The sequence below is a fragment of the Poecile atricapillus genome, chromosome 15 (genome assembly GCF_030490865.1).
Source record: "Poecile atricapillus isolate bPoeAtr1 chromosome 15, bPoeAtr1.hap1, whole genome shotgun sequence".
Taxonomy (NCBI): Eukaryota; Metazoa; Chordata; class Aves; order Passeriformes; family Paridae; genus Poecile; species Poecile atricapillus.
This window is the reverse complement of record NC_081263.1, coordinates 3,723,771-3,750,941: the sequence shown is the minus strand read 5'-3', so window position 1 is coordinate 3,750,941 and position 27,171 is coordinate 3,723,771. Positions and strand designations below refer to the sequence as shown.

The 27,171-nt window shown below is 44.4% G+C and overlaps 3 protein-coding genes and 1 long non-coding RNA gene across 6 annotated transcripts; 2 read left to right on the top strand and 2 right to left on the bottom strand.

Moving 5' to 3' along the window:
- Positions 1 to 5,223, bottom strand: LOC131584873 (uncharacterized). Its single transcript, XR_009278819.1, has 3 exons — positions 4,170 to 5,223; positions 1,999 to 2,223; positions 1 to 1,050 (listed from the first exon to the last, which is right to left on the bottom strand). It is a non-coding gene; the product is annotated as an uncharacterized LOC131584873 (long non-coding RNA).
- Positions 5,224 to 5,364: 141 nt separating this feature from the next.
- On the top strand, positions 5,365 to 12,138 carry PRELID3B (PRELI domain containing 3B). The gene is made up of 9 exons (XM_058850416.1): positions 5,365 to 5,523; positions 6,139 to 6,307; positions 6,677 to 6,766; positions 7,147 to 7,217; positions 8,000 to 8,102; positions 8,759 to 10,128; positions 10,213 to 10,271; positions 10,311 to 10,354; positions 10,522 to 12,138. The coding sequence occupies exons 1-6, from the start codon at positions 5,492 to 5,494 to the stop codon at positions 8,876 to 8,878; spliced, it is 585 nt and encodes a 194-aa protein (XP_058706399.1). The 5' UTR covers positions 5,365 to 5,491; the 3' UTR covers positions 8,879 to 10,128; positions 10,213 to 10,271; positions 10,311 to 10,354; positions 10,522 to 12,138.
- A 5,587-nt stretch (positions 12,139 to 17,725) lies between these two features.
- ATP5F1E (ATP synthase F1 subunit epsilon) lies at positions 17,726 to 18,915 on the top strand. Its single transcript, XM_058850262.1, has 3 exons — positions 17,726 to 17,884; positions 18,012 to 18,138; positions 18,759 to 18,915. The coding sequence occupies exons 1-2, from the start codon at positions 17,853 to 17,855 to the stop codon at positions 18,133 to 18,135; spliced, it is 156 nt and encodes a 51-aa protein (XP_058706245.1). The 5' UTR covers positions 17,726 to 17,852; the 3' UTR covers positions 18,136 to 18,138; positions 18,759 to 18,915.
- A 124-nt stretch (positions 18,916 to 19,039) lies between these two features.
- Positions 19,040 to 26,908, bottom strand: TUBB1 (tubulin beta 1 class VI). Of its 3 annotated transcripts, none has more exons than XM_058850260.1 (5): positions 26,618 to 26,908; positions 24,915 to 25,149; positions 22,093 to 22,201; positions 21,820 to 21,930; positions 19,040 to 21,701 (listed from the first exon to the last, which is right to left on the bottom strand). In XM_058850260.1, the coding sequence occupies exons 4-5, from the start codon at positions 21,878 to 21,880 to the stop codon at positions 20,623 to 20,625; spliced, it is 1,140 nt and encodes a 379-aa protein (XP_058706243.1). In that variant the 5' UTR covers positions 21,881 to 21,930; positions 22,093 to 22,201; positions 24,915 to 25,149; positions 26,618 to 26,908; the 3' UTR covers positions 19,040 to 20,622. The 3 variants fall into 3 exon arrangements, with proteins under 3 accessions (XP_058706243.1, XP_058706242.1, XP_058706240.1); XM_058850259.1 differs by having other exon boundaries at positions 24,915 to 25,138; XM_058850257.1 differs by lacking the exons at positions 24,915 to 25,149; positions 26,618 to 26,908 and adding an exon at positions 23,652 to 23,830.
- Between the last annotated feature and the right edge of the window lie 263 nt (positions 26,909 to 27,171).

Here is a 27,171-nt window from a genome sequence, read left to right as displayed (position 1 = left end):
GAGAGGCTGGGACTGAGCCTTAAGCTGCTGTTCCTATTAAAGATCTGAGGACTGCGGTCACAGAGAGGAGGTCTTGTGCTCTCAGTTGCTGAGACTGGATCCTCCCCCTGCATAACAAATACAATCCCAGCACTAAGGACAGCACAAACACTCCTAAATCTAGGATCCACCTTCTCTGGCCCACAAAACTTTGAAGAAAAATGATTTAATGGCTTTCCTTCAGCAGAGCTCTGTGGTTAGCCATGGGCACATGAAAGCCTACGTGCCTCAAAACTGTTTGGTTGATAATTGATCCGATCATTGTCTTGGTGACAGTGAGATGTCAGCACTGATGACTAAGTGGCCACTTCCATGAGGTACTTTGTGTATGACAAAGTGACAGCTTTTATTTCCAGGTTGTGATTTCTTTAAACCATGCCCAAAGATAGCTGATGGAGCACAAGATTTCTGAAACAAAGAGTTTGATAGAAATTTTGGACACGGGAGCAAGGTCTGAAGACCATGAGTTATGTTTGTGGTTTAATACATAAATCTGACCATGACCTGTCGTCACTGGTTCTTCAGGCTTTGCACTGAAAGTTGCACCAACATATGTTTGAGAATGTTTTTATAAGAACTGTTGTCATCTTTTGAAATACACAAGGATCACTGGGGGAGAAACATGATTATCTCCAAACAACACAAAATCATCAGCATTTTCAAAGTACTTTAAAATTTGTGGTTTTGTCTTTAATTGTGCTGTTACTGTGCTTGCTCATGAGTTGTGGGTGATAACATGTGATTATCATCTGCCTACTTGATCACATGCACATTTGTGATGCTTGCAAGAGCAAACATTATCTGGCTGGGATCTGTCACATTCTCAGGGTTTCAGAGACTGTTTCCCAGACAACAGCACAGTCCCCTTCATCCACGAGCCGTGCACCACCGTGAACCTGCGCTCAGTCTAACACCTGGTGGCAGCTGCTGCTCCCACTCCTGACACAGACGAGATGTTTGTAGAGCCATAATCCAACTGCCTGAACTCTGCAAGTCAAGGAAACTGCACAACTGAAATTAAAAAGTCAAAATGAGTCAAACAGCACCTACCTTGTTACAAATTCTGAGTCAGTTTTTAAATTGAAACCAGACCACTCCTTGCCAAAAGCCATTTAAGGGCCGTGTACTACCTGTTTAGGACCTCTGCTGCCAAACATCAAGCCAAGCACAGCTGTGTAAGGTGGTAAATCATTTCTCTTTGGTAATTTGAGTGTGTTAAAACAAAGGAGCCCAGAGGGCAGGTGGAAGAGTGAGTGTCAGAAGTAGCTCAGGCCAGCTGGGTGGGATCCTGTGAGCAGGGCGTTTACATTTTGGATGTTGTCAGGTGGGGGAGGAAGCTGATAAGAAAAAATAATTATTTGCATTCAAATTATATAAACAGTGCCAGAGCCTGGTTAGTGTAGGCAGTGTTAGACAGAGTGTTTCCCAACTGCAGGAGATGTATCACATGCTGGGTAAGGAAGGTATATGAGGCAACAGCACTCTGAAGGTGTGCAGCTCTAAGCCTCTTGGCACATTTTATGGCAGAAGAATAAAATAAAAAGGATATGAAAATCAAATGTGTGTCCCAGATCATTCTATTAAAGATGCATTAAACATTTTTAATATTCCCTAACTTAAACTTTGCATTGTGAAGCAAAGATAATGTCTGGGTTTGAATTTATAGGGGGGAGGGGGCAGGATATTGGTGGGATTTGGGCAGGGTTCTTCAAGGTGTGCAGGGGTATTTGGGGAAGGGAGGGGCTCTCTGGGGTGTGCCATTCCCTCTCTGGGTACCATGGGAGATCCAAGGTAGGATCTGATGGGAGATTTACCACCCTCTATAGCACCCGTTCCACTTCTGACTGCAACTCTGCCTTTCAGGGCTTCTCCAAGAAAAAGCAAATCCATGATCAAGATGAAGTGGCGATTCTTTTTCTAGCTGAAGACAGCTTTAAATTTTTTTAAGATATCCCTCACCTCCTGTTGAGAGCTTCCTCTTCCTGTGAATGATGTCCTTGGCTTTCCTCACTGTTCACATAAAGTACTGGTGAGTGCACAGGTGTACAGCAGGACATTTGCACTCTCAATTGTTCTCAGGTTTTTGGGTTTGGACATCTCTATTACCTGAGCCACTGGACTGGCTTTATTGAAATCACATCCTGGAGAGCTGTGCAGTGTAATTGTAGCTGTGGTAACCAATACCTGCAAAGGGAAGAAAAGCTACTTCATCACAGATGAGTACTTGTGGAAATTGAAATCTAAAAGACTGTTCTCACAGGGACACACAGGGAGTGGAATACACAGACAACACATGAGATCCAGCACCCCCCCTCTCATGGTTTTCCCACACAGAAGGCGGGAATCGATCCAAACTGATTTCTTAGTAATTATATAAACACCTGCAGCTCTTCTCTGAAAGCTGATATAGTTACTGGCATTTAATCTCTTCTTCACAGTGACAGGTATTAGTCTGAGGATAGAAAATGATAATCTGTAAAAATTTTTATTAGTATTTCCTAGGCAACTTGATGGCTATTTCTGGTGGAATATGAAAGACCAAGGGAAAGGAATTTGTTGGCTATTTCTATAAGGTTTTTTTTCTGCAAACTGAGGAAGTAAATACTACAGTATAGAAAACAAAACTCCCCTGGTCATCTGATAAAGTGCAGAAACAAATACAGGCATTTGGTTGTCTTACATTGCTCTGTGTTGTAACTGAGTTGAACTGAATTGCATGATACAACCAGCAAGTCAGTGTTTGTCAGAGGGTGAAGAACAAATGCACTGAACTGAGAGAACTGCTAAAGTCTCTGCTAAAGCCAAGCTGGTTCCAGTGGGTGTTTTGGGGCTGCACAGCATTGGTCAAATCAGCCCTGATCAGTTGTCCTTGCTCTGCAGCACTAGCATGGCTTTCCTGTCATTTTTTCATTTCATTTATGGCTCAGTGTGCAAACAGAAATTTAGCTGCCTTGTTCCCTCACAGTGCTCATCCTGGCCACGTGAAGAGCTGTCCCAGAGCACCACGAGCAGCAGCCCCAGAACAGAAATAACTGTCCTGAGGTGGCCCCAGGGCCAGCCCACACAGCCTGGGCAGAGCTGCAGAGCTCAGGGGCAGTTTGGCAGTGCAGCTCCCCTGCTTGAGGCTGTGAGGTTTATGGAGCTCAGGGCTCTCAAGTGCTGTTTGCTGCATTCTGGTCCTTTCCCTCTGCCCTGGGTCAAAGGAAGGCTACAGGTCTCAGCAGTGAGGAGTTTTCTTCTGTTCTGAAAAAGGAAGGGGAAGGGTTTTGGGGTGGGAGGCCAGTTTGCTGCAGCAGTGGGGACACCAGTGTTAGGACTCAACATCAGCAGTGAAACTCTTAATGCCTTGCAGAGGATGTAAAACTGGTAAAGAATGCTGGTTACTTCAATAAAAACACATTTTCAGGCAGCAGTTGCATTTAGCAGTTGTGAGCAAACAGCCCCTGAAGGACAGATAGGAAGACTAAGGAATCTCATCATGGGTTTCCACAGGTTTTTATGTTCTCTTCTCAGTGTCCATCATCATCCTCAGTGATGATTTTGGAACTGCCTGGGACTGGACAAACTTAACTGACAGAATGTTTTATTTCAGTTATTAGACAAATACTGACAACGTATAGGGACAAAGATACTGTATTTTATGGTACTATAATATATGTAAATAATTCTAAAGTTTAGGTTGTGCCACTTTTTATTCTGCAGTTACAAATGTGCATTTCATTTTCCTAAAGTCTGGCTGTATTATTTATAATTGTGTTATTTCTCTTACAAGACAGGTTTATAAGTAGTTCCACACTTGATATCACTCAGATATAGCGATCTACTTTAACAAATCTCCTGTTAAAATAGCCTGAAGTTTACGTGAGCAAGAACTGCTGAAATCTAGCTCCTAATCTGCACCATATGTTAGCATATGCTTTCTTCTTGGAGATGACATTTTGCTTTGCTTCCAGTAGATAACATTTCTTTTTCAGAAAAATACCCTGATGAGGCTACAGGCAGCCTGATGGATAAGGAATGAGTGTCTGTTGCACTGTCCCTGCCATTTAAGGGACACCTCCTTCCACAGCTGTGTCACACTGAGAACCCTCAAAATGCTTTGCATTTTTAACATCCTTTGCAAAACTCACCGGTTGCAAAAATCACTCGGTGGCTATTCAGACTACAATGGATTTAGAGCTGCCTCACAATCTTCCAGCAATAACTCTGTGCACTCTGACAGATCAGCAGCGTGTTAACCATGTTCAGGAATAGTCCATGAGGTTAAAGAGTCAGGGAAAATAGAATCAAGACAGGTATGCCCAGCAAAAAATTAATTCTCTTAACAGCTCTCATTTAAGTATTTGCTGCTGGCTGAAGCTGGTGTTTACCATTAAATAGTAGCTTCTCTGTACCAGAGCTGCTGGATTTGATGTTCGGGATGCACAGGGGATGTTCACTGCCTGTGAGTCCTGGCACAGGACTGGGATTTCTGGCACGGCAGAGGGGCGCCAGCGATGTCACGGTGTCACAGAACCTGTTTCTGGAAGTTTCCCTCTCCTGCTTTTCCACTGAGGCTATTTCTGTGCGGTTACGAGTGCACAGAGGTCACTTTGTGTGCATGAAACGCTACCCGGCTGTTTGACCAAAGCCCCGTTTTCACTGAACTCACGGCACTTTCCAACATTGTCGGGAATTTCAGAAGGAAGCGCTTGACGGGGCGCCAAGAAACGCATGTGGGTCTGTTTGGAGCCGTGCCCACTCCTTCATTACGGCCGTAAATCAGGCCGGTTCATGCGGCGGATGAGTCGGGAGGCAGTCGGTGCCAGCTGCCGCGTCCCTGGCAGCGCTGCGGGTTATGAAACCCTTACGAAATCTCTTACAAAACCGCCCGGGCCGGGCCGGGCCCCGGGCCCCGCGCCCGCCGCGCCTCACGCGCGTGACGTCACACCCCGCCTGCCGCGCCCCCGGCGCCCCCTGCCGGCCGACGCGGGAAGGCCGCTGCGGTGTGACGTCACCGGGCACCTACGGCCGCGCTGACGTCATGGGACACCCGCGGCTCCGGCCCCGCCGCGCCCGGGCAAGGCGGCGAGGGGCGACGGGGCCGGGCTGGGCCGTGCGAGCCCCGGGCTGGGCCGTGCGAGCCCCGGCCTGACCGGAGCGCGGCTCACAGACCGCACCCGCCCGTGCTGGCGCGATGGGCGGCGGAGCCGGCGGTGCCACCCCCGGGTGCTCCCTTCACCCGGGCCCGGGGGGGTCACGGGCCGCGCCCGCCCCAACCTCACCCCGTATGTCCCCGGTCGGGCACGGCCCCGGTCACGCGGTACGCGCCCCGTGACGTCAGCGCGGCGCCGCGCGACGATTGGCGGGCGCTGCCCGCGCAGGCGCGCGCGGCCGGCGGCAGAGCCGGGCCCGCGGAACCGAGCGGCGGCGGCGGCGGCTCCGGAGCGCGCCCGGGCCGGGCCCCGCAGCCATGAAGATCTGGACTTCGGAGCACGTGTTCGAGTAGGTGCCGCGCAGGAGGCGGGCGGGCGGCGGCGGGGCCGGCCCCGGACGCGGGGGGCCTCCTCCGGCGGGCCGGGGGCTGCGGGGACTGCGCCGAGCCAGGGCCGCTCCCCGGGAGCTCCGCGCCGCAGCCCCGCTCCGGCGGTCGCGGCCTCTCGCCTCCCCTGACCTTCCCCCGGAGCCGGCGGGGCTGCGGGAGCTCGGCAGCGGCTGTGGCTGTGCGGGGCCAGCCGCGCTGCCGGCACCCAGCAGCGTCCTTGTGCTGCCCTCGCCCGCCCCGATCAGGCCCTCCGTGGTGTCGGGGCTCAAGTGCCCCGGAACACCTGCGTTAAAAATAATCTGAAGGGACCACTCGTTAGAAGGAAGTAGAAACTTAATAAATCACTCCGGTATTACGAAAATCTGGATAAAGAGCAGTCTTTCAGCACGGTGTCACAGGGAAAAGATTCTTATCCAGTTGCAATAGAATTCAGCACACCCAGTGAATCAGGTGTGTTGTATACTTGATTTTTGTGTGCCACTGCTCAGTCGACGAAATAGAGGGTTTTTTCTCTAGGGGAGGATATAATCCTATTGAAAACTGTGCAACTTAGTGTTGTGATTGTGTTTGGGCAGTCACCCCTGGGAAACGGTGATGACAGCTGCCATGAGGAAATACCCCAACCCCATGAACCCCAGCGTGGTGGGAGTCGATGTCCTGGACAGACACGTGGATCCCAGCGGGAAGCTGCACAGCCACAGGCTCCTGAGCACGGAGTGGGGAATCCCGGCCATTGTGAAATCGGTGGGTGTTGATTGTGTCACAGGCCAGAAAGGGACGCCGCAGGGAGGGGAAGCTCCTGAGGCAGCTGTTGTAATAGATGTGTATTATTTCATAACTTTAATGGTTTAAACATTTAATGACTTAAGCATTTACGTATTGGGAAAGTTCAGCAGCAGCACACAGTGACCCTGGTAGTCAGCTCTTGATCTCAGACTGCTGCTATCTGGAAAATGAGATCTATCTCAACTGAGTAGCTTTGTTTTAAGCTAAATCCTAATGGTGTTCTCTTGGTGTCTGTTCAATTCAATAACCACTGCTTGTGCATTTAAAGGCATGAAGAATTGCAGTGGGTTAGTGGAATTGATGCCATCTCTGTTTGCCTGTCCCCAGCTCATTGGCACCTGCAGGACAAGGACGTACGTGCAGGAGCACTCTGTTGTTGACCCTGTGAAAAAAACAATGGAACTTAAATCCTGTAATGTAAGTAGTTGTGTTTGTGCCACTGAAATGGATCACAGAGTATAACAGCACCTTGTACATATGAAAAGGAAAATCATCTTGAAAATAACATGAAAATTGTGTTAGAACCATGCAAGTTAAAGGTTTAAGTAATGTGGTAATAGTTGATCAGTTCTGTTTCTCAGGAAGGAGCTGCTTGGCTCTTGGAACTTGTCACTGCTGAAGCTCTGAACATACTGATGAGCAGGAGGAGTATTTTGGGTGGGGGTTGTGTTAAGAAAAAATGTTTTAAAGCCTCTTGGTGTATGTACACTGTGACTGTTTCCTGATCATGTAACATCTTGCTCTCTGTAGTCCTATGTTATTTGTATCAAGGGGTAATCCTGTCCTGTGTTCTACAGATTTCATTTACAAACCTCGTGTCAGTAGATGAGAGGCTTGTCTATAAACCACACCCTCATGAACCACACAAGTGAGTACCTCCCTGCTCTGAGATTGCCCACAGCTACTGGATTTTGCTTTGAAAATGTCCATGGTTTCCCTTGATCAGAAGATGAGGTTTACATGGCCTCTGTTACACTAAATTGAAACAGGAAAAAGTGGACTGTCACTTCCTGCAGTGGTTCTGAGACTCACTGGAACACTTTGGGTCATGCTGTGCTGGAATCCAATTCTGTCTGTAACTGAGTTTGTGCACATCTGCAATTTTCAGCTCCTTGTTCCTGATCCCTGTGTTACCCTGAGCACAGATCTGCACTAGAAAGCACATTTATGTCCCTTTAGCCTCTGATTTTGGAGGTTTGTGTTTTGGTGGTTGCTTGGGGTTTTTAAGGCCACTTAGAGCTTAGTGAGTATGCTGCTGGAAGTGATAATAAGGTGATAATTCTGAAGGATCGTTCTAGGGATTCTAATGCTGGAGTTTTTTTCTGTCATGACAGTCAGAAATGTTCAATCCCTATTGTTGAAGGGGATGTTTACTGCAACTCCATATCTGCTGATTCCACTCTTAACATTCTACTGCTAAAGATGGAAATGGCTGAGAGCCACAAAGGGAGACTTGGACTTGCCAGGCACTCTTAGGCTTTATTTTATAAGTAGAAGCTTTATAAAGCAGTTACACAGTGTGGAAATGAGTTGAGTTTAGGGGGCAGGAAGTTCTGTGTTATAGAGCAAAGCAGAATGTACTTGTAGAGGAGGAGGGAGTTTCTTTTTTAAACAACTCAGAGTAATTCAGTTTCCTGCTCTCTGTTTCAGAACCATTCTGACACAAGAAGCAATAATATCTGTAAAAGGTGTCAGTCTCAGCAGTTACCTAGAAGGGCTAATGGCAAACACAATTTCTTCCAATGCTAAAAAAGTAAGTATGGCCTTTGTAAATGTGTGGTCACTGACTGAATGTAAAAGGGAATAAAGATCTCTGTTTTACTTTTTGGCTTTATCAGCAGTCTCAGGAAGGGGCCACATAGTTCTGCTGCCTTTACTGTAGAGACTGAATGCTCAGCATGCTGAACTTCCTCTTTTTTCCTCTTGTGAATGGAGATAATAAATTGTTATTGGCAAAGGTCTCTGAATCTTCCTGGGAGAAAACATCTCCCCTCACTCAACAGTGTGGCACTGTCATTCTTTTGCTGCCCTCTTGATGCCATCTGTTCACTTTTGCTGTCAAAAAGGGATCTACATTCATACAGAAAGAGTTATGTGGGAACAATGAAACAGTATTTTAGTTGAGAGTCTGTTTTCTGGCAATTCAAAGATATCTGGAGTTCAGCCTCGAGAATGATAAAGCAGTCTGGATAAAAAGTCCTTTGTGGTTCATGATGTGAGAACTGCTGATATAAAGAATTGTTTTCATGAAATCAAAGGCAGAACATGTTCCAGCAGTACTCCAGTTATTGAAATAACATCAGAGACACGTATTTCAACTACTGTGTCTTTAGTCATTTTCAGTAAGAATTTAGCTGATTTACTTATTTGTTAAGCTTTACACACTAATAAACTTTTCTTTAACTGTAGGGCCGTGAAGCATTGGAATGGGTAATTAAAAGACTGAATGCTGAAATTGAAGAGTTTGCAGCTTCAGCAAGAGGAACCATGAGGAATTCAATGGCAGCAGCAGCATTTGTAGAGAAATGATGATAGTTCTTAGACCTGTATCACTAACAAGGCTTAACGACTTGCAGCTTCTCTCCAGGCCTAAATACATGCATCCTTTCTTATTTAAAGGATGTGTGTATTAGGCATGTTATAAATTTAATCTGGAGAAAAGCTGAATTCTTACCAAGGCTGGGGCTCAAGGGCAATTTAATATATTGGGTCAGCTGGACCGAATTGCGGTTACAGATGAAGAAATAAATTTCAAAGTGTAGTTCCTGTATTTACATGAACTCTAATTTATAATGTTTGCAGATATGAAATAGCCTCATTTAGTGGTGAGGCTGCATATGGTGGAGGACACTGGCATGTTAGATTAACTTTATTTTTTGTGTGACTTACGGACTACCTCTTTTGGGACCAAGCCCAAAATTAAGCAGAATGGTTGTTCCAGCATTGCTCTTTTTGTTGATTTTTGGCAGTTGTGTGATACAACTTGGTTTTACAGAAAGCTTATTACTTGATGCTTGAAATATAAAAGAATGTTCAAAATATTTTTTGATAAGCTTTTTAACTTGACTGGTTGAACTAACACGGTACTCAAATTATTTTTCAGTCACTATAGGTAAAACATCAAAGTGTCTCTTACCTACCTACCAAGACCTAAATCCTGCTCCTAAATGCAACATTTATGAGCTGGGCATGCAGTACCTTAAAATCAAATTTTATCTTAAACTTCTAAGTATAAGAAGTATAATAAGTATCTCCATTTCTAAAAGCCCGTTACATAAAGGTACAGTAAGCAAAGAGCCTTAAAATCTTGTAAGCTGCTACAGTAGCAGGTGTTCACTCCAAAGAACCAATTAAAGACTGAAAAACCTTTGTAAAGGTGGCTGAGGAGATACCTGAATATAAGAGGAAGTAGTATTTAACAATATTCTCATGAACTTGATCAGGTTCCAGAAATAACCTGCTCCATCTACTGGATATTGTGTTGTCCTTTACTTTGACGAGTGTTCTAAGTTCCAAATCCCTTTACCCTTTGAACTTATTTGCTCATAGTAGAAGGCCCTTTGTGTTCTCAAGGGTTTCACTTGGTGTTCTCCAGTCTCTGTTTCCTGGTACTCACTGCAGGTTCTTGGTACTGTTGCCAGTCATTTGCTACAGGAACCGAAAGGTCAACCCTGTGTGCCAGGATGTGTGTGTGTGTGTGTGTGTGTGTGTGTGTGTGTGTGTGTGTGTGTGCAGGTTTTGTGTGTGTGTGTGTGTGCAGGCTGTGTGTGTGCGTGTGTGTGTGCAGGCTGTGTGTGCCAGGCTCTGTGTGTGTGTGTGTGTGTGCAGGTTTTGTGTGTGTGTGTGTGTGTGTGTGTGTGCAGGCTGTGTGTGTGTGTGTGCAGGCTGTGTGTGTGTGCAGGTTTTGTGTGTGTGTGTGCAGGTTTTGTGTGTGTGTGTGCCAGACTGTGTGTGTGTGCAGGTTTTGTGTGTGTGTGTCAGGCTCTGTGTGTGTGTGTGCAGGTTGTGTGTGTGTGCAGGCAGTTTGTGTGTGCCAGGCTCTGTGTGTATGTCAGGCTGTGTGTGTGTGTGTGTGCCAGACTGTGTGTGTGTGCAGGTTTTGTGTGTGTGTGTCAGGCTCTGTGTGTGTGTGTGCAGGTTGTGTGTGTGTGCAGGCAGTTTGTGTGTGCCAGGCTCTGTGTGTATGTCAGGCTGTGTGTGTGTGTGTGTGCCAGGCTGTGTGTGTGCCAGGCTGTTTGTGTGTGCAGGCTGTTTGTGTGTGCCAGGCTCTGTGTGTGCCCCGCTGCCAGTTGTCCTGGGCACCTCCCTGTCCCACCAGGCTCCTTCAGTGTAACAGAAAAACACAAAGGCACAGCCCAGAAGTAGCTGATGGTGGTATTTTTGGTGCCCAAGGTTTTTTTCTGGAATTTTGATTCTAAGTTTACAAGTGATTTCAAGACCCTCTTGGCCTTTATGAACTGTAATGTCACCCAGCCCAGCATATTTGATTTTGCATGCCATTTCTGTTCTATCAAATTGCCTATGAAGTAGCATCTGCTATATAGAGAACCAGAGCTTATTTTAACAAACGAGAACACTTCTGTAAGGTTTGTGCTGGGGGAAGAAAACAGAAATATAGATATATATTACTTTTAAAAACTAACTATTCTAAATAGAATATTTTTCTAAACAGAAATTGTTTGAGACTACCTTACTAATTCAAGTCATTGAGGTTTGCCATACTTTTACAGATTATTACAACTGAAATAACATTTCAATTTTAAAAGTCTGTGAAACTTCTGCAAAACTGTACCATCATTTCTGATAAAAATACTTAACTTGAAACTCATTTTATATGTTTGCTCAGCCATTAGCATAACTTGATATTCTAAAGTCAGTTTTTTAATTTCCAAATTTTTCTGCACTAAGGACTGCATAGTAGAACTCACAGTTTGGCCTTGCACTGAAAAAAAAGCCTTTTAAGTTTTACAGGCATTCAACAACTTGTTGAAAGATAATAAATTTCTTTCTTCTATTTTATTTATATGCCTGCATTCTCATTCTGTCAGAGTATGGCTTTCTGTACGTGGCGCTTTTTAAATAAAATTTTGTTTCAATTCTGGCTAATTCCTCGAACTTCCTGGTCTATTTGTGTTTTAGAACTATAAGGTGAGTAATCTAAAATGAGAGGGGTGAGGGTGAAGAAATCCCTGGAGTGAGTGGCTTCTTTTCTTGAAATGCATATCCTAAAATGCACATTCACAGCTGCTTTTTTGCTTCTTAATAACTGCTTTTCTGCAAAATCTGGCTGTAACTCACACCAAGATTTCACAGTTTGCTGTGGAGAATCCATCCTGTCTAAAGATTTTCAATCTGCTTGGGCTGAGATTTGTGTTCAGATTCAGTGCAGGGAGTGTGGGTTGCTGTGGATGAATGCACCACACCACTGTGAGGGGCTGGGAGGAATGGAGGAGGTGGGGAAGAGAAAGGCTACAGCTGGAGGAGCAGAACTGAAGGACCAGGAGGAAAGGAGAAATAAATAAAAAAGGGAAGGGACACGGGAAGTTTAGGGGCAGAGGTGGAGGAATGTGATGTGAACAAATCAGTGCTGAGGATTGATGGATCCCTGCCCACCAATGGGTGTCAGCACCTGTTCAGCCACAGCAGTGAACTTCAAGTGCCAGCCAGGGGTTTGCTTCAAAAAAAGCAGAAAAATTGTAACCACCATTTCCTACAACATTGCTGATCTGTCTCTTGTGGTCTGTACTTGCATTTATATTTCCAATAAATGTCATATATAGTAAACATGAGCACCCACTGTGTGATAACTGCAACATTGCCAATCTCCTGGCCCTGACAGCATTGGTTCAAAGGGAGGGTCAGTAACCTGTTGAGGTTCAAGCTTTTGGAAGAACTGAAGAATGCTGATAAAGAGCTTGTGTGGAAGCAGTGAGTCACTATAGAATCCTTCCATTTCTTAAAGTGGGGGTTGTTCTTTCTCTTGCACAGGACCTGTTAATTTCTATTTTAAATAACCCCGTAGCTTTGCTTTACATGTTGCTGTAGAACTGAATTATTCTGCAGGTAAAGTGCATGTTACAACTAAGCTGAACTAATTGCTTACCTTAGGAGGACCATGAGCACCAGCTGTGGACAAAATATCTTACATCATCATGCTATTTTGTTATAACCACATTTTAAAAGTAACAGAAGTTATTAAACACATGAAAAGAGGAAGTAATGCACAAGATTTTTAAAGCTTGAGTGTACCTGAGTTGTGCTCTGCAGATCCTGGGTCCCTCCTCAGGCTATTTATGCCAGATTTTGTAGAATGGACAGCTGAGACTTGGATGGCACTGCAAAATTATTTTTACTTTGAATCCAGGTGTCCAAAAGTTAAAAATTAATGTCTTCATCTTCTTCATCAACTAGCCTTCAAAATACTGTCCTGTAACAGGAAACAGCACAGAGCTGAATCTTAAGATAAAGATTAGAGCTGATTTCAGTGAGGTGTTTGCTGGCACTCTGGGCAGTGCTGTGCTCAGACAGGAGATTTACCAGGAGATGACCTGTATTGTCATCAGCATGGCATCATTTCCAGCGGCTGTGCAGCAGATTAGGGTCAGCAGCAGAGAGAACAGCAGAGCTTTACCAGCACAGCCCAGTATGGCTTACCCAGGCAGAGAAAGGAGGTAAATCCACAGCTACCCAAGGTAGGAAACGTTGTTACTGACCTCTGCATTTTGTACAAAGGTGACTGTAATTCCATGTTTCTTGACAGTGTTATTTCATAGGAAAAAGTGCAATACTTCGTTATTTTAAATTAGGACAGAAAGAACTCAGTGAAAAGATGATGGAATTTATAGCCTGTTGGATGCCGGCTCTTAATTTTAATTTGCCTTTTTAAAAAAATATCTGTTCTCCCCTGTAAAATGCACTTGAGAAACCTTTGAGATTAAAGATAGTGACAAAATTATAGTGGCTTTAGATAGCAAGGGATTCTTTAGGGGTTAATTACTTTTATGTTTTATTAAAAATACACGGCAGCAAGCAAACTTGTCACTTTATCATAAATTATGCATGTTTGGAAAAAGTAATTTGTTTTGCCTTTTGATCTATAAACATTGTGCTCTTGAAAGAATTGCAACCATGTTTCAACAGCTCTTAAATTACAGAAACACTATCTCTAAATGTTAAATACATTCAAGAACTTTTGGGGATGTCATCAATGATATATAAGCAGCTCGTTTTTTAGTGTGGGAATTTTTGTGTTGTGCGAAATCCCCAGGATTTTAATGTTTGAATAGTGAGACACCATTCAAGTTCAGTGGCTGTTCAGCAGACACCTGCTTCAGTTAAGAGGTGACCTGGGTGGGAGTTGCACCCATGGTGATTATGTTAAATCCATTACACACTCATCTGGCCATGGTTGTGTAAGAACACGGGCAAAGCTGGGATGTGTTCACCTGCAGCTTCCTGTACCTGTATCTTGCACTTTCTTGCTCCATAAAATGTGCTTGTGATGAGTGAAGAGCTTTTTGTGCCTTCCTGTGCCTGTCTGGAGAGGCAGCCGCAGGTTTGAGTGCTCTGAGCTTTGCGGCGCAGTCTGGAGACGAGAGAAGGCAGCTGTGGATCAGCCTCTTGATCTACTCACACTATAATTAGATGCACCTTTTTGAACTGAAATTTAAGCTGTTCTGTTCCCTTTTCAATCATGTCTGCCTTCTATCACAACTTCTCTTTACAGTATTTTTATTAAACAATTCAAACTAGCACAAATAAAAAAAAATAGTTACTATACAGGTTTTATATCCAGAGGTATAAAAGAAAGGTAACAAAATGAGACCTCTTTTTATCTGAATAACAGAATGAGTTTAGCACATTGTTAGCTTCCAAATCATGCACATGGTACACAGGAAAATAAATCTGGTTGAACAAGGACAGACATACCAGGAGAGAAAAATGTCTGCAACTGTATGTGTGATTTTCTACTGGTCCCCTGGAAAGGCACAATGTTCTCAATAATTGTTTGGGCTCCTATTACTGGAGTGTTTCTGTACCAAAAGAAAAACTACTGAAAGGCCAAGCACACAGTTTGAATCATTATTTTCTGAAAAAATATTTTTGGGGTCATGCTGTCTTTTTGTTTTGGTGTGATAGAGATCTTTTGTTTAAAATACTCCTGATTTAACACCCATCATGTTGGGGATTTATTTGGCTTTTCAGTGTCATCTCTTCAACCTACCTGGACCTACTTGGTCTCACTTTTTTGGCCTCCCTGGACCCCTCCAGTGTCAAGACTTTAGCCTCCTTGGAACTCTTTAAAATCCCCTTTTCAGATTCATTGGATTTATCCAGTCTGAGCTCTTCATCCTCTGTGGAATTCTCCAGTCTCACTTCTTCATCCTCTCTGGACCTTTCAAGTCTCACGTCTTCATTCTCCTCAGACTTCTCCAGTACCTCCTCTTCAATTTCCTTAGAGCTCTCCAGTCTCACCTCTTCAGATTCCTGGGAGCGCTCCAGTTTCTCCTCTTCAGTTTCACTGGACCTATCAAGTCTCACTTCATCAGGCTCTCTGGATCAGTCTGGCGACAGTTCCTCAATCTCTTTAGATCTCTCAAGTGTCACCTCTCTATCCACAGATTTCTCCAGCCGTTCTTCTTCACTCTCTCTAGACCTCTCCAGTCTCACTTCTTCATCCTCCACAGATGTTTCCAGTCTCGCCTCCTCAGCTTCCCTGGACTTTTCCTGTACAATCCCTCCATCCTCACCAGGTGTCTCCGAGTACAGCTCCTCCACCTCGTCGGAATCCCTAGACCTCACCGATTTTAATTATTTCATGTTTCAGCGCTCCTCTGGATTATCTTCTTCAACTCCTGAGGATGTTTCCAATCTCATCTCTACACCTTTTCTGGATGTCTCCAATCTCAGCTTTCAAGATGCTTCTTCCCTCACTCCCTCAGTGTCTTTGGACATGTCTAACCTCACATCCTCAGTTCCCCCAGACCTCTCCACGCTCACATTTCTGGATGTTGCTAATCGCACCGCAGCAGCTTCTCTTGATCTCTGCATCTAACCCTCCTAACTTATCCCCTTCTCTCTGCAACCTCTCTCTGTCCTTCTAAATTTCTCTCCTTTACCTGCTCTCTTTTTTTTTTCTCTCTCTGAAAATTCTTACTGGAGAAAAGTTTAGGGTTTTACAAAATATCTCCTGGCATCTAAACTGGGCATGAGAACAGGTCATACAAATCTATAACGGTGCCTTTTAACAGCTGCATAAACATCAATATTTATTCTGGAATTTTTGTAGATCACAGTTTCCATCACTGATTGATATCCAGTCTGCCTCAGCAGACCTCTCCCAAAGGTTTAGCTTTTTCAGTTCATGCTGAATTTTTATTTATCAAGACCAACAAATAGTAAATGGAGCTAAATGTGTAAATAATTGCATCCAGGTTCTATATCTCCATTATGAGTTTATATCTGAGTTAATTTGACAGAATTCCAGGCAGAGGGACTTCACAGGCAGGTACAGAGAGAGAAGGTGTGGTGGGAAAAGAAAATTGTGGAGCAAAAAGGAGCTGAGAAATGGGTTAGGGAGAGGAACCAGAGAAGCTGTGGGGCAGGAATAGAGGAGCATGTAGCTGGAGAAAAAATGCCCAGCTCTACTGGCATGATTTTTCTCTCCCAAGCCATCTATGTGGCCTGGGCTGCCCATGAGGCTTTAAATAATCTTAGTGCTAATTATTTTTATCTATCAAATCATCAGGGGTTCTCATTAAAGAAGTATTTGCATGTAACATCCCCTTTCTCAATTGATGTAACTACTGCAGTTACTTGTCTTGCATCAAATGTGCTGCTTAGCACAGAGGGGCTTCCCAAAATCTTTGGTGCTGTCTTGTATCTTTTTATTATCGTTATCACTGCGGCTTCAAAACCAAATATATTTCCTTTCAATATCACTGGCACCTTTCTGTTCTAAAAGTGCAGAAACATCTTTGTCATAACAAATATTTTTTTAATTTATTTAATTTATGCAAACTGTAAAGCCTTGCTCCAATATGCCACATCTGTCAAAAATTAGAATATGTTTGACACAAAAATAAAGAAGAAAACAAGTGCAAGTAAGTATTGTTTTCTGCCTCATTTACACTAGTTATTTCTTTAAAATTAAGTAGGAACAATTGCAATATGTCTGTTTAAGAAATTAACCCAGAATTTTATAGGAGCAGAGTTGTTTAACAGTTAAACAAATAAAAACAAAACAGATCAGTGGTCCAGATCTTATGATTGTATGCTGAAGACAGACTGACATATCTGGTGGACAGTTGTTCTTTTTGTTCTGGTGGGTCTTCCCTGAGTAAATTGTGTGGATTGTTAATTGCAATGGTTCTGGACTATATGAGATCTCTAATAAAGCTGAAAATTATTCTGTGCTTTAAAAATGGTTTGACTTTGGATGAAAGGAAGTAAGCAAACAAAAGTGCAAGGATTTGTTAAAAAGCCAATATTAAATCTCCTTAAGTATTTTGTCATAATTATTTAAATGAACATTAGGTTAGGACCAAATTGCTTACATATCAAACATGATTTGAATATTCTAATACTTTTTGCTTACGATATGTGGGAAATTGACTATTTTTTCTTTGTGTTGATAGTTTCTAATTTATTATGTTGTCTTTCATGGATTTGTTTAGAGGAAATGATTGAATTTCAGGTGTTTGTATCAACGTCCAAAGGAAACCCACGGCAAGGCACCGTGTCTGATGGGACAGAATTGTCACAGCTTAGCCACACACAGACCAGCTCCAAAATGAACACAGCCTGTTTAAAAAATCACTGGCTCCACATTCTTGTAAAACGTTTTTTTTTTTTTAGTGTCTTATCTCGAAAAAAAAACAAAAAGTGATGGCACAGACCGGTAAGAAAAGATTTAGGTGCAAAACACACCATTTTATCCACTTGCTTGGATGCTTAGATTACAACAGGATTACTGAGGAGGGAGTTAATGGTAACTAACACAAGTGCTCTATAACTAGCCATGAGCTTCACAGAAAACTTGGCCTTTAATTTATGTTCTTTACGTAATTGACCTCTAATGTATTTTCGGCAAATTACCAGCTCTGAACCACTGCACCGAGTCTCGTGGTTTTGACAGGCAGGCAGGCCCCGGCAGGCCGGAGGAGGGCCCCTGCCATACCGGGAAGGGCACGCACCTTTCCCTCACGGAATTTGCCGGGCCCAACCGCGAGGAGCCCCGGCACAGCCCGGTGCGGCCATGGCCCCGCCCACTGCCCCTCACGGCCGCGGGGCCGCCCGGGCCGAGGGGAAGGGGCGGGACGAGCCCGGGGCGCGGCAGGCGGAAAGGGCGGGAGCCGCGCGGGGGAACGGAGCGCTCTGATTGGTCACTGCTGGAGGCGCGCGCCCGTGAACGGCGGCGCGCGTGAGCGGTTCCCGCTCGCTGATTGGCCGGCGGGCACGTCCCTTGCGGCGCGCGCTGACCTTGCCGCGCGGAGCCGCAGCCATGGTGGCGTATTGGCGACAGGCCGGGCTCAGGTACTGCTGTCGCGACAAACCCGCGACAGGGCTGGGGCGAGGGGCTGGCGGGGTCACAGCGGCGCGGGGGGAACGCGGGTTTGGGGCCGGGCCCGGGTCTCACCGCCCTGTGTCCCCCCGGCCGCAGCTACATCCGCTACTCGCAGATCTGCGCCCAGGCTGTGCGGGCCGCCATGAAGCCGCAGTACAAAGCGGAGGCGGAGAAGGCAGCGGTGGCCACGGTGAAAACGGTGAAACCCAAAAAGGAGTGAAATGTAAGCGGGTGGGGTGGGCTGGGTGCGTGGCTCGAGCTCTGTAGTGCAGGACTGGCGTTAGCGATGGTCTGTAACTGCTGAGTCCATTAATCCCCAATATCTGGAGATAATCGCTGGATTTCCAGGCATGGGAGTGGAGGGGATTGCGGCTGCTGTGGTGCGCAGGTGTCTGTGACCTGACTGCGTGTGAGGTGGGGAACAGCCTAATGTCATTAGTGAGGGGAGAGGTACCGTCTGCCAAGCCCCTCACTGAACTCCTTGGGGTTTGGTCAGATTTTTTATGGGCTTCCACAGAACAGCTGGGGCTCTGTAGTGATGCTCACAGGTTTCTCTATGGTATTCACATGTTTGATACTTGCTAAGCCAGCAGATAGCCTCTCTGAGCTGCTCCTTCCCCTGATCAGCAAATCCGTTGTATGGGTTTTCTGCTCTCAGTGAGACCGATGCGGCTTGTACCTTTATTTGTGCCAGTCCATACATCACAAGCAGCTGAAATAGTTTCTGTTCTGGATAAAACAACTTCTATAACTGATCTGAGATTAAATATTATTACCTTTTGTTTGAAGTGTACCTTGTACACATTTTTGAATCTAATAACTTCTGTTTTTAATCTCTTGTAGGAGCTGATCTGTGGTGAATAACAGCAAACTGCAAAGCTGTAGGCAAGCTCAAGACTGCAGTGTAATGTCATCACATGAACTGTAGAACTTGCCTCTGTATGTAAATTGACATTAATATATGTATACATTACATTAATAAATGTAATTTCTGAATGTGTGGAAAGTGTTGTTCCTCTTGAAACAAAGTTTCTGTTCTGCAGTGGCATTTATTTTTCAGTTTTGTTAAAATAAAAGACTGCCTTTAGTACAGTCTGGACATTTAGTAGCAACACTGTTTATTTTTAAGCCAAATCTCTTTTTGAGTTTCATGCTGATATTTCAGGTACATAAATGAGTGAGAGATTTGATTGTTTTTTAAAACTTTACTACCTACTACATTTTAATGATTACTTTGAAAAAAATCCTGGCTAAAATCTGTATTAACAGAGAATATAGCATATAGCTTTGAAAACTGGAAGCAGGACAATTGTGCCATGGATGTACTGCTGGGGATCTAATCTCCAAGTCTGAGGCAGTGAATCAGGAATTGGGAGACTTGGTGTCATGTAAGAAATGGAGAAGGAAACAGGGGAATCTGAATTGTTTAATCTCATTAACACTTTGTCAAGACAGGAAGGAGAGGGACACACATTCCCTGGGAAGCAGGTATGGAGGGGAACACTTCTCTTGGCTGGGAGGTAAAGATGCACTTCAAGCTGTGTGGTTTTGGGGGAAATTTTTGCATTTTCCTGCTGCTGTGTATCCTCATAGCAGGAACGACATTGTCCCACTGCACAGGACACTTGGCTTCAGGTTCCTTCACCAAGACTGAACTCAAACATGAAGCATTACTTTCATCAGAGTACAACAAACCTTTTCATCTAAGAGTATAATTAATGTCATTCAAAGTTAGTTCTTGCACAAATAAACTATGGGGGTTTGTCTATCAAATGTTTCAAGTATAAAAGTTTCACAGAATGGTATATGATCTTTATTTAAAAGATTATTGTAAATACATTGTCAAGTAGGCAGCTGTGATGGTAAGAAATGTTTTTCACCAAAGGCAAAATACAGTTTTGTTTTAGTGACTGCCACAGAATTTATATTAATAAACTACAAACCATTCTATGTCATTTTTGTTGTACTGAATGTGAGGAAAAAAATTTACAGTAGTGAGTACCTAGGAAAAAAAAAATACCACACCAAAACTTTTACACAGTGTCACAACTTAGTGTGCTAATGTAACTCAACCTGTAGTTAGAAATAGAAACAAATCACACTATGATAATGAATAAAGCTCTGCAATAATATAAGCCAGCAATGTGATAGAACAATTAGACTACTTATAAGAATGTGCATATTCAGTCATTTGCCCCCTGTTGTTTCTGCAGATCCACATCAGTCTGTGGAGTGATAAAAGAGTCACTGCCTTTGCAGGCCTTAGAGATGTGCACGTGTTCCTAAACCAGTAACAAGTTCACAATCAGCAGGGACTGTTTACCTGAGAATAAATAAATGTGATGAGCTGACAGCATATTTTGCTATTGCTTATGATCCTGATCTATATACAAAGGCACAGTGGCTGTATAGTACATTCAGTATCTGGTGATTATATCCTAAAAGTGAATCCATTTACAGGAAAGACTGGTATGAGATAACGTGTCTTCATAGTGGATTGGTTTTGGGAGAGATTCGGTGTCAACAGTTGTTTCAGACAGTCAAGCAGAGCTGCCATTAATTTCAAAAGCAGTGTGTTGTAAAATCATATATTTGGCCAGATGCAGAGAAAAAGTTCAGAAGAAATGTGTTATTTTGGGTATGATGGCTATTGCTTTGTCTTTAGTGAATGTGAATGGGCTCGTTCAGAGAATGTTTTGATACTTTTTTACTCTGCTTCCTTTTCTGGCTTGGCTTCTGCTTCCACTTCTACCTCTTCAAATTCCTCCACATCTGCAGTGGCATCCTGGTACTGCTGGTACTCGGACACGAGGTCATTGGTGTTACCTTCTGCTTCAGAAAACTCCATCTCATCCATGCCTTCCCCTGTGTACCAGTGGAGAAAGGCTTTCCTTCTGAACATGGCCGAGAACTGTTCGGACACCCTGATGAAGAGCTCCTGGATGGCCGTGTTATTGCCAATAAACGTGGCTGCCATCTTCAGCCCTCGTGGTGGGATGTCACACACGGCCACTTTCACGTTGTTAGGGATCCACTCCACAAAGTAGGAGCTGTTCTTGGTCTGGACAGACAGCAGCTGCTCATCCACTTCCCTGGTGGACATTCTTCCCCTGAAGATGCAGGCGACGGTGAGGTAGCGCCCACGGCGGGGGTCACAGGCTGCCATCATGTTCCGGGCATCGAACATCTGCTGGGTGAGCTCTGGCACCGTCAGGGCCCGGTACTGCTGGCTGCCCCGAGCTGTCAGCGGGGCAAAGCCAGGCATGAAGAAGTGCAGGCGAGGAAAGGGCACCATGTTCACCGCCAGCTTCCGTAGATCCGCGTTCAGCTGGCCAGGGAAACGCAGCGAGGTGGTGACGCCGCTCATCGTTAGGGACACCAAGTGGTTGAGGTCCCCATAGGTGGGATTGGTGAGCTTTAATGTCCTGAAGCATATATCATACAGAGCTTCGTTGTCAATGCAAAAGGTTTCATCTGTGTTCTCTATCAGCTGGTGGATGGAGAGGATGGCGTTGTATGGCTCCACCACTGTGTCGGATACCTTGGGTGAGGGCACAACGCTGAAGGTGTTCATGATCCTGTCGGGATATTCCTCTCTGATCTTGTTGATGAGGAGCGTCCCCATGCCTGAGCCTGTGCCACCGCCAAGGGAATGGATGAGCTGGAATCCCTGAAGGCAGTCACAGCTCTCACACTCGTTCCTGACCACGTCCATGACATTTTCAATCAGCTCAGCACCCTCTGTGTAATGGCCCTTGGCCCAGTTGTTGCCAGCACCTGAATTACCTGTGAACAGAATTACAGAAAGAACAGCCACAAAGTTAACAGGAGAATTTTTAAAGGACGCCCAAGGCCCTTGGGACACTGGCCTGCAGTCAGTTTGCTGGCAGCGTGCTGTACATACCATGGATAAAGTTGTCAGGTCGAAAGAGGGGGCCAATTCTGCTGGACCGGACACTGTCCATTGTCCCAGGCTCAAGGTCCACCAGGATGGAACGGGGCACATATTTATGGGCTGGAACAAAACAAAATGAATGCAAATAATTACTGCTAGTGATCAAAGAAACAGGCTTACAATCCACTCTGAAAAGTCCCATCCACCTAGAGTGGTTTAGGCTTTTTGTGGGTTTTTTAATTACTTATTTTACCCTCCCAGCCAGCTCTGCTGAGCACTTACAATAAGCCTCATTGAAGTACACGTTAATTCGCTCCAGCTGCAGTGGTGAATCCCCACGGTAGTTCCCAGTGATGTCAATCCCATGTTCCTCACCAAGCACCTCCCAGAACTGCAAAAGGAAAGAGGTACAACACACTGAGAATTATTTATTTATGTTCAACGCAACATGTTCAGCACCAGCCCTGGGAACTGTGCCTGAAGCAGGGGATGCTTTGCCATTTACTTAGCAGATCAGAACAGGGATCCTTCTCTACCCCTCCCAAATAAATTTGAGGGAAAAGATTAGCAGACCATTTATGCTGCTTAGCTGTGACCTATGCACTAGTAGATGGAGGCCCTCAATTTCTTCTCTTTACAGTAAAAGAAAACTGATGTTTAAAAGTTTAAATAACAGCTACTACTTGGTATGAGCTTAACAAAAAGTTCGTGAAGGTATGGATTAGGGAAAGTTGCTTTGAGTCCTGTAATGCACAAGTGGGACCATAGCATGACAAAGCTGGCACGGGCAAATTTGTACATGAGCAAGGCTTTCCACAAACAGCTGCTGGTCCTAAATGTCCTATCTTGACACTCATATGGATGTGCTCTTGTGCTGGGCTCTTATCTGGGCAGCAGCCACAGCAGTGTTCATGCAGACACACCCACCCACTGTAATGACCAGGCTATTCTAGTATTAAAGGTCTCCTGGGTTAGCATCCAGTCTAACCCACCACTGCCAACTGGTGCGGGTTCCATGCTTCATGATCCATTAAAAGGAATCAAAGTTAGGGGTGGGAGAAAGGGAGAACATAACAGATCAATCCCTCAATTATCCCATGTCTTAAAAAGTCTCCCAGCCCAAAATAGATAATCTTTGGACAACTTCCTACTTATCAATTAAAAAAAAAAGAAAAAAAAGATGGACATCACACAGCATAGTAATTGAGGGTCTTTTTAGTTTTTACTCCTAGCCCAGAAAGTCAGCAATAGTGACTACTCCCTGTGTCACAGCATTCCAGCGTTTGAGCTACACAAAAATACTCCAAATGATATCTGTCTCTCACAGGAGGCCAGTGACACTTTGTGTCATTCTACACTCTAACAAGTTATGCCGTTGATTAAGATGATCCCATATTATCTTTTAAGACCTCTTCCAACACAAACCATTGTATGATTCTGTGATATTTAAGAATAAAATGTGGCAGTGCTGCTGGCACATGGCTGAAGTAAAGTACCAGCAACACAGTCTCACAGCCCTGGAATTACTGGCTCTGTCACTTGCTCCAGTATCTTGCAGAGTATGTGAGTTCCCCCTGGGAACAGAAGTCCCAGCAGGAATGCTCTGGTGCACTTGTAATCACTGGACCATGGTTATTGCAAATGAACATTAAACTTTGCATCAGGAGCAAATCCAGCTCTTGCCTTTCATACCAAAATACTCATGTTCCCTGCTAACATGCCATGCTTCCCACCACTGAGTTACAAGGTAACTGTCCCCCCAAAATTCCCCATCCATCGATGATGTGTGACCTGCTACCTCTGATTTACTACTAATGATCAGCATTGAAAAGAGACCTTACCTTGGCTCCAATTTGGTTCCCACACTGGCCAATCTGCAGGTGCACAATTTCACGCATTTTGTGTGCCTCAGACCTGTTGGTGGTGGCTACAACCTCGCCCAGGCCTTCCAGCTCCCCAGAACAAGCCCTCTGCCTGCTGCTCTATCAGCTGCACCCAGCACAGCCCGCCCCAGGGGCCCTTTTATACCCGAGGGACTGTCACTCAGCCAGCCAGGGGAGTAGCCAGCCCCAGGCTCTGCACCAGGATCCAAGGGCCTCTTTACTGCTGGGGACAGGTACAACAGCACAGGTGCACCACTGGGTGGCTTGGAAAGCAGCATTGTCACATGCACGCCTTCCCAGTTCTCTGTGCAGCAGTGTGGTGCATGAATATATGTGCATATTCTGTTTGTGTTTCATTATTTTATATTAGACATAATATATATACAAATATATGTGCATATGTAGAGATTATAGCCCAAAGTGAGTGATCTTAATAAATTAAGCACATGTGCTTCTGCCACATAATTTAAATTTTAGCATCATATGATTCATAGAGGACAACAACCATAATAAAAACAGTAAGAACTTGTGAGCAGGAGCCTCCTATAATCACAACATTCAGTGCATTGCAAGGCAAACTCCAGTTCACTAAACAGGCATCATTCCTGATGTTTGACTGCATGAAGGAGTGGAACAGGAGCAGTAACAAAAAATACTTTGTAACACATAAAAATAACACTACCCTCAGTGATGCATGGTCTTTAAATAGTTAAAGAATCCATCATTTTTAGCCAAAACTTGAATTAATTTGTGACTAACTTGTACAGATGCTCTTTCTCCCTCTCTCTCTCTCTCTCTCTCCTCATTTCCTGACATTAAGAAATACAGCATTTCTAATACTTCTTAATTTCTTATATCTCAGATGTACTTCAGAACTTGCCAGGAAAATGCTAGAGGTGAAAACCCCATTTCACTGAAGTTCTCTGAAGTGAACTGTAACACTCACTGGGTGAAACATCTCACTGTGCTAAAGGAAATGATGTGAGGCAGAACAAAACACAGCACAGTCATGTTTGGCTGCTGATAACCAGGACCAGTATCACTGACAAGCAGAAACCCAGGATGAAATGACTTCTGAAAGCTTAGAGCAGTTTCATTACATGTCAAATGACTGTCACTGCCTTGAAAGTGTTCTTTTTAAGGATGGGAAAATAACTATAATTAGGAAAGCACCTTAAACTATTGAGCATAAAATGGTGACAGTGGAAGGGCTTGACTCACCGAACGTAACTACCACTTTATGGGTTGCTAGAGATAAGGGATTTCTGAGCTTCCATATGGTTCCAGATGGAAAATCAGCTTATTCCAGGCTTCCCCTCCACTTGATGACTTCCACTTTTTCCACCAGCCAATGAAGGAACAGACAACTGCTACTAACAGAGAGTTCAGCACCAGAAAGGCATTGTAAAAAAGTAGAGAGCGAACATCCGTCATCCTCCGCCATGCTGTGAGCATACTCAGTAGGGAACAATAAAAGCAAGACGTTAAATTCAGGTTGATTCATTTTTTTTCCCTTAAAACACAATAATTTTATAATTTTCTAAAATATAAATATTCTCTAAGCCATTAAGTTTACCCAGGAAGACACACAAAATGTTCTGTTGCATTGCCACATTGTCAATATTTCCCACAATGACTTTGAATATCTTCTACAATTCCCAAAACAAATTCTAAAAAGGTTATTTGATCATTTACTTTAAAAGCAAATCTCAGTTTATTTATGCACATTTCATACTGGTTTTCCCCAACCATCCTTAGCTAAGAGCAGTAATGCAGATCTCAGTTGTAAATTCAACTGCTGCATTCTGAATGGGGGCTGCCTTGACACAATGTCAATAATAAATACTAAATAAATACAATTTAAAATATGCAATGTATTCACAATAGACACAGTTTAGGCAGAGGCTGAAGGTGCTAACCCACTATCTGAAAAATACAACAAAATAATTTCAGCAATAAATATTTTGCTGAGCACGTCTCACAAGGAAAGGGAAAAAAGGGAAGCGAGAGAAATATGCAATCACTCAACAGGGGTTTTTCCCCTTGCTGAAAATAGCTCCCTAGAATCATGTGCCTCCTCTGAAGCGCTTCCTTATAGAGTCTTAAAAATTCTGGCACATGACACCAGGTAGCTGAGATGCTTTGTGAAGCGGATGTGGGTTTGGGCCCCTTTTCCCCCTCCTCCCCACCCGCATTTCTGTGAACCTCTAAGTCTGACTTTATCCCAAACCTGGTCTAGAAGGGGCTTGTTTCTGTGTAGATTTAGTTGCAGGGCTGTCCCTGCTCAGCCCCAAGAAGCCCCAGGCCTGTTAACAGCCCGAGGCACTTCCCAGGCACGGCCATGGCACATGTGCAGCTGCAGATTAGCAGAGAGGCACTGGGGAGAGAGGGCCTGTGCTGCATGGGCTGGCTCAGACGGACTTTTGGCACTGGGGAGATTAGGAGCAGCCTGGCACTGGGCACAGCTACTACAGCTGTCCCACAGTGGCTATTATCAGGCTGCCCACTGCTTCCAGTGCTTCCAGAGCGGGCCCCAGATACCACAGCCTTGGTGATGGGCTTGAGCTGAGACCACAAAGACACCAAGCTTTTGTGGTTGCTGGGCTTTTTGTTGTTTTTGCTTTCTTGGTTGATTTTGTTTTGGTTTTTTTTTTAATACTACCCCAAATAAATATGCATGTGCAAGGAGGCTTTCTGGGTACTCTTTTTTAATGGTTTGCTTGGGAGGAACTGGCTTTGCAGAGTAGCAGAGAAGATTGTTGAGAGGAAAGCCTATTCAGTTTGAGATAAGCCTGGCGACAGGCCATCAGATAATTTTAGAGATCTCTGAATGGCTACCAGACGAGCTGATGCAAGTCTTAACTAACCTGGGCTAGCTGAATCACCCTTAAGAATGATACCAAAAAACATTGCATTCAACTCACAGGCTCCATTCTTACTCTGCTGTTCCTTTTGGTGTGTTGGTTCTCTGTGCCTCAGTTTCTCTATTCATAGTGTGGAGCTAGTAGAACTCAGGCCCTCTACACAAAGTGCTGAGAGCTAAGGATGAGAAGTTAGGAGGGGAGAACTGTCAGGTTTACCAAACCTGTTTATCAAACATGAAAGCTTCTAACATATGGAAAAGAGACTGGCAATCCATTCACACAGTCACTAGAAACTTCTGCAGGAAAATTAGGAAACAATTTTTACTATTGACTAAGTCTTCTAGCAAATAATAACGAATCTTCAGATGTCTGAACCCTAAGGAGCAGCCTAGCAAATAAACACAGGCCTGTGTTCCTCCGTAAATTGTAGCATTAAAGGGCTTGAGAAATCCAGGACTTGGGACTTCGAAAAAACCACAACCAAACAAAAAAACCAGTCACAGCGGCTGGCCACAGTCTAGCACAATGCTGAGGTGTTAGGCCAAAGGTAAAGAAACCTGTAACAGGGCCTGTCCCAGGTACAAGTCCTCTTGTCACAACCCATGTGACCGAGT

Coding starts and splice junctions, on each gene's coding strand:
- PRELID3B (XM_058850416.1), top strand. CDS start 5,492: ATGAAGATCTGGACTTCGGAGCACGTGTTCGA. Junction 5,524..6,138: donor ACTTCGGAGCACGTGTTCGA/GTAGGTGCCGCG, acceptor GTGTTTGGGCAG/TCACCCCTGGGAAACGGTGA. Junction 6,308..6,676: donor TCCCGGCCATTGTGAAATCG/GTGGGTGTTGAT, acceptor GCCTGTCCCCAG/CTCATTGGCACCTGCAGGAC.
- ATP5F1E (XM_058850262.1), top strand. CDS start 17,853: ATGGTGGCGTATTGGCGACAGGCCGGGCTCAG. Junction 17,885..18,011: donor TGGCGACAGGCCGGGCTCAG/GTACTGCTGTCG, acceptor CCCCGGCCGCAG/CTACATCCGCTACTCGCAGA.
- TUBB1 (XM_058850257.1), bottom strand. CDS start 23,708: ATGCGTGAAATTGTGCACCTGCAGATTGGCCAGTGTGGGAACCAAATT. Junction 21,931..22,092: donor GTACTTCAATGAGGCTTATT/GTAAGTGCTCAG, acceptor GTTTTGTTCCAG/CCCATAAATATGTGCCCCGT. Junction 21,702..21,819: donor ACCTGACAACTTTATCCATG/GTATGTACAGCA, acceptor TTCTGTTCACAG/GTAATTCAGGTGCTGGCAAC.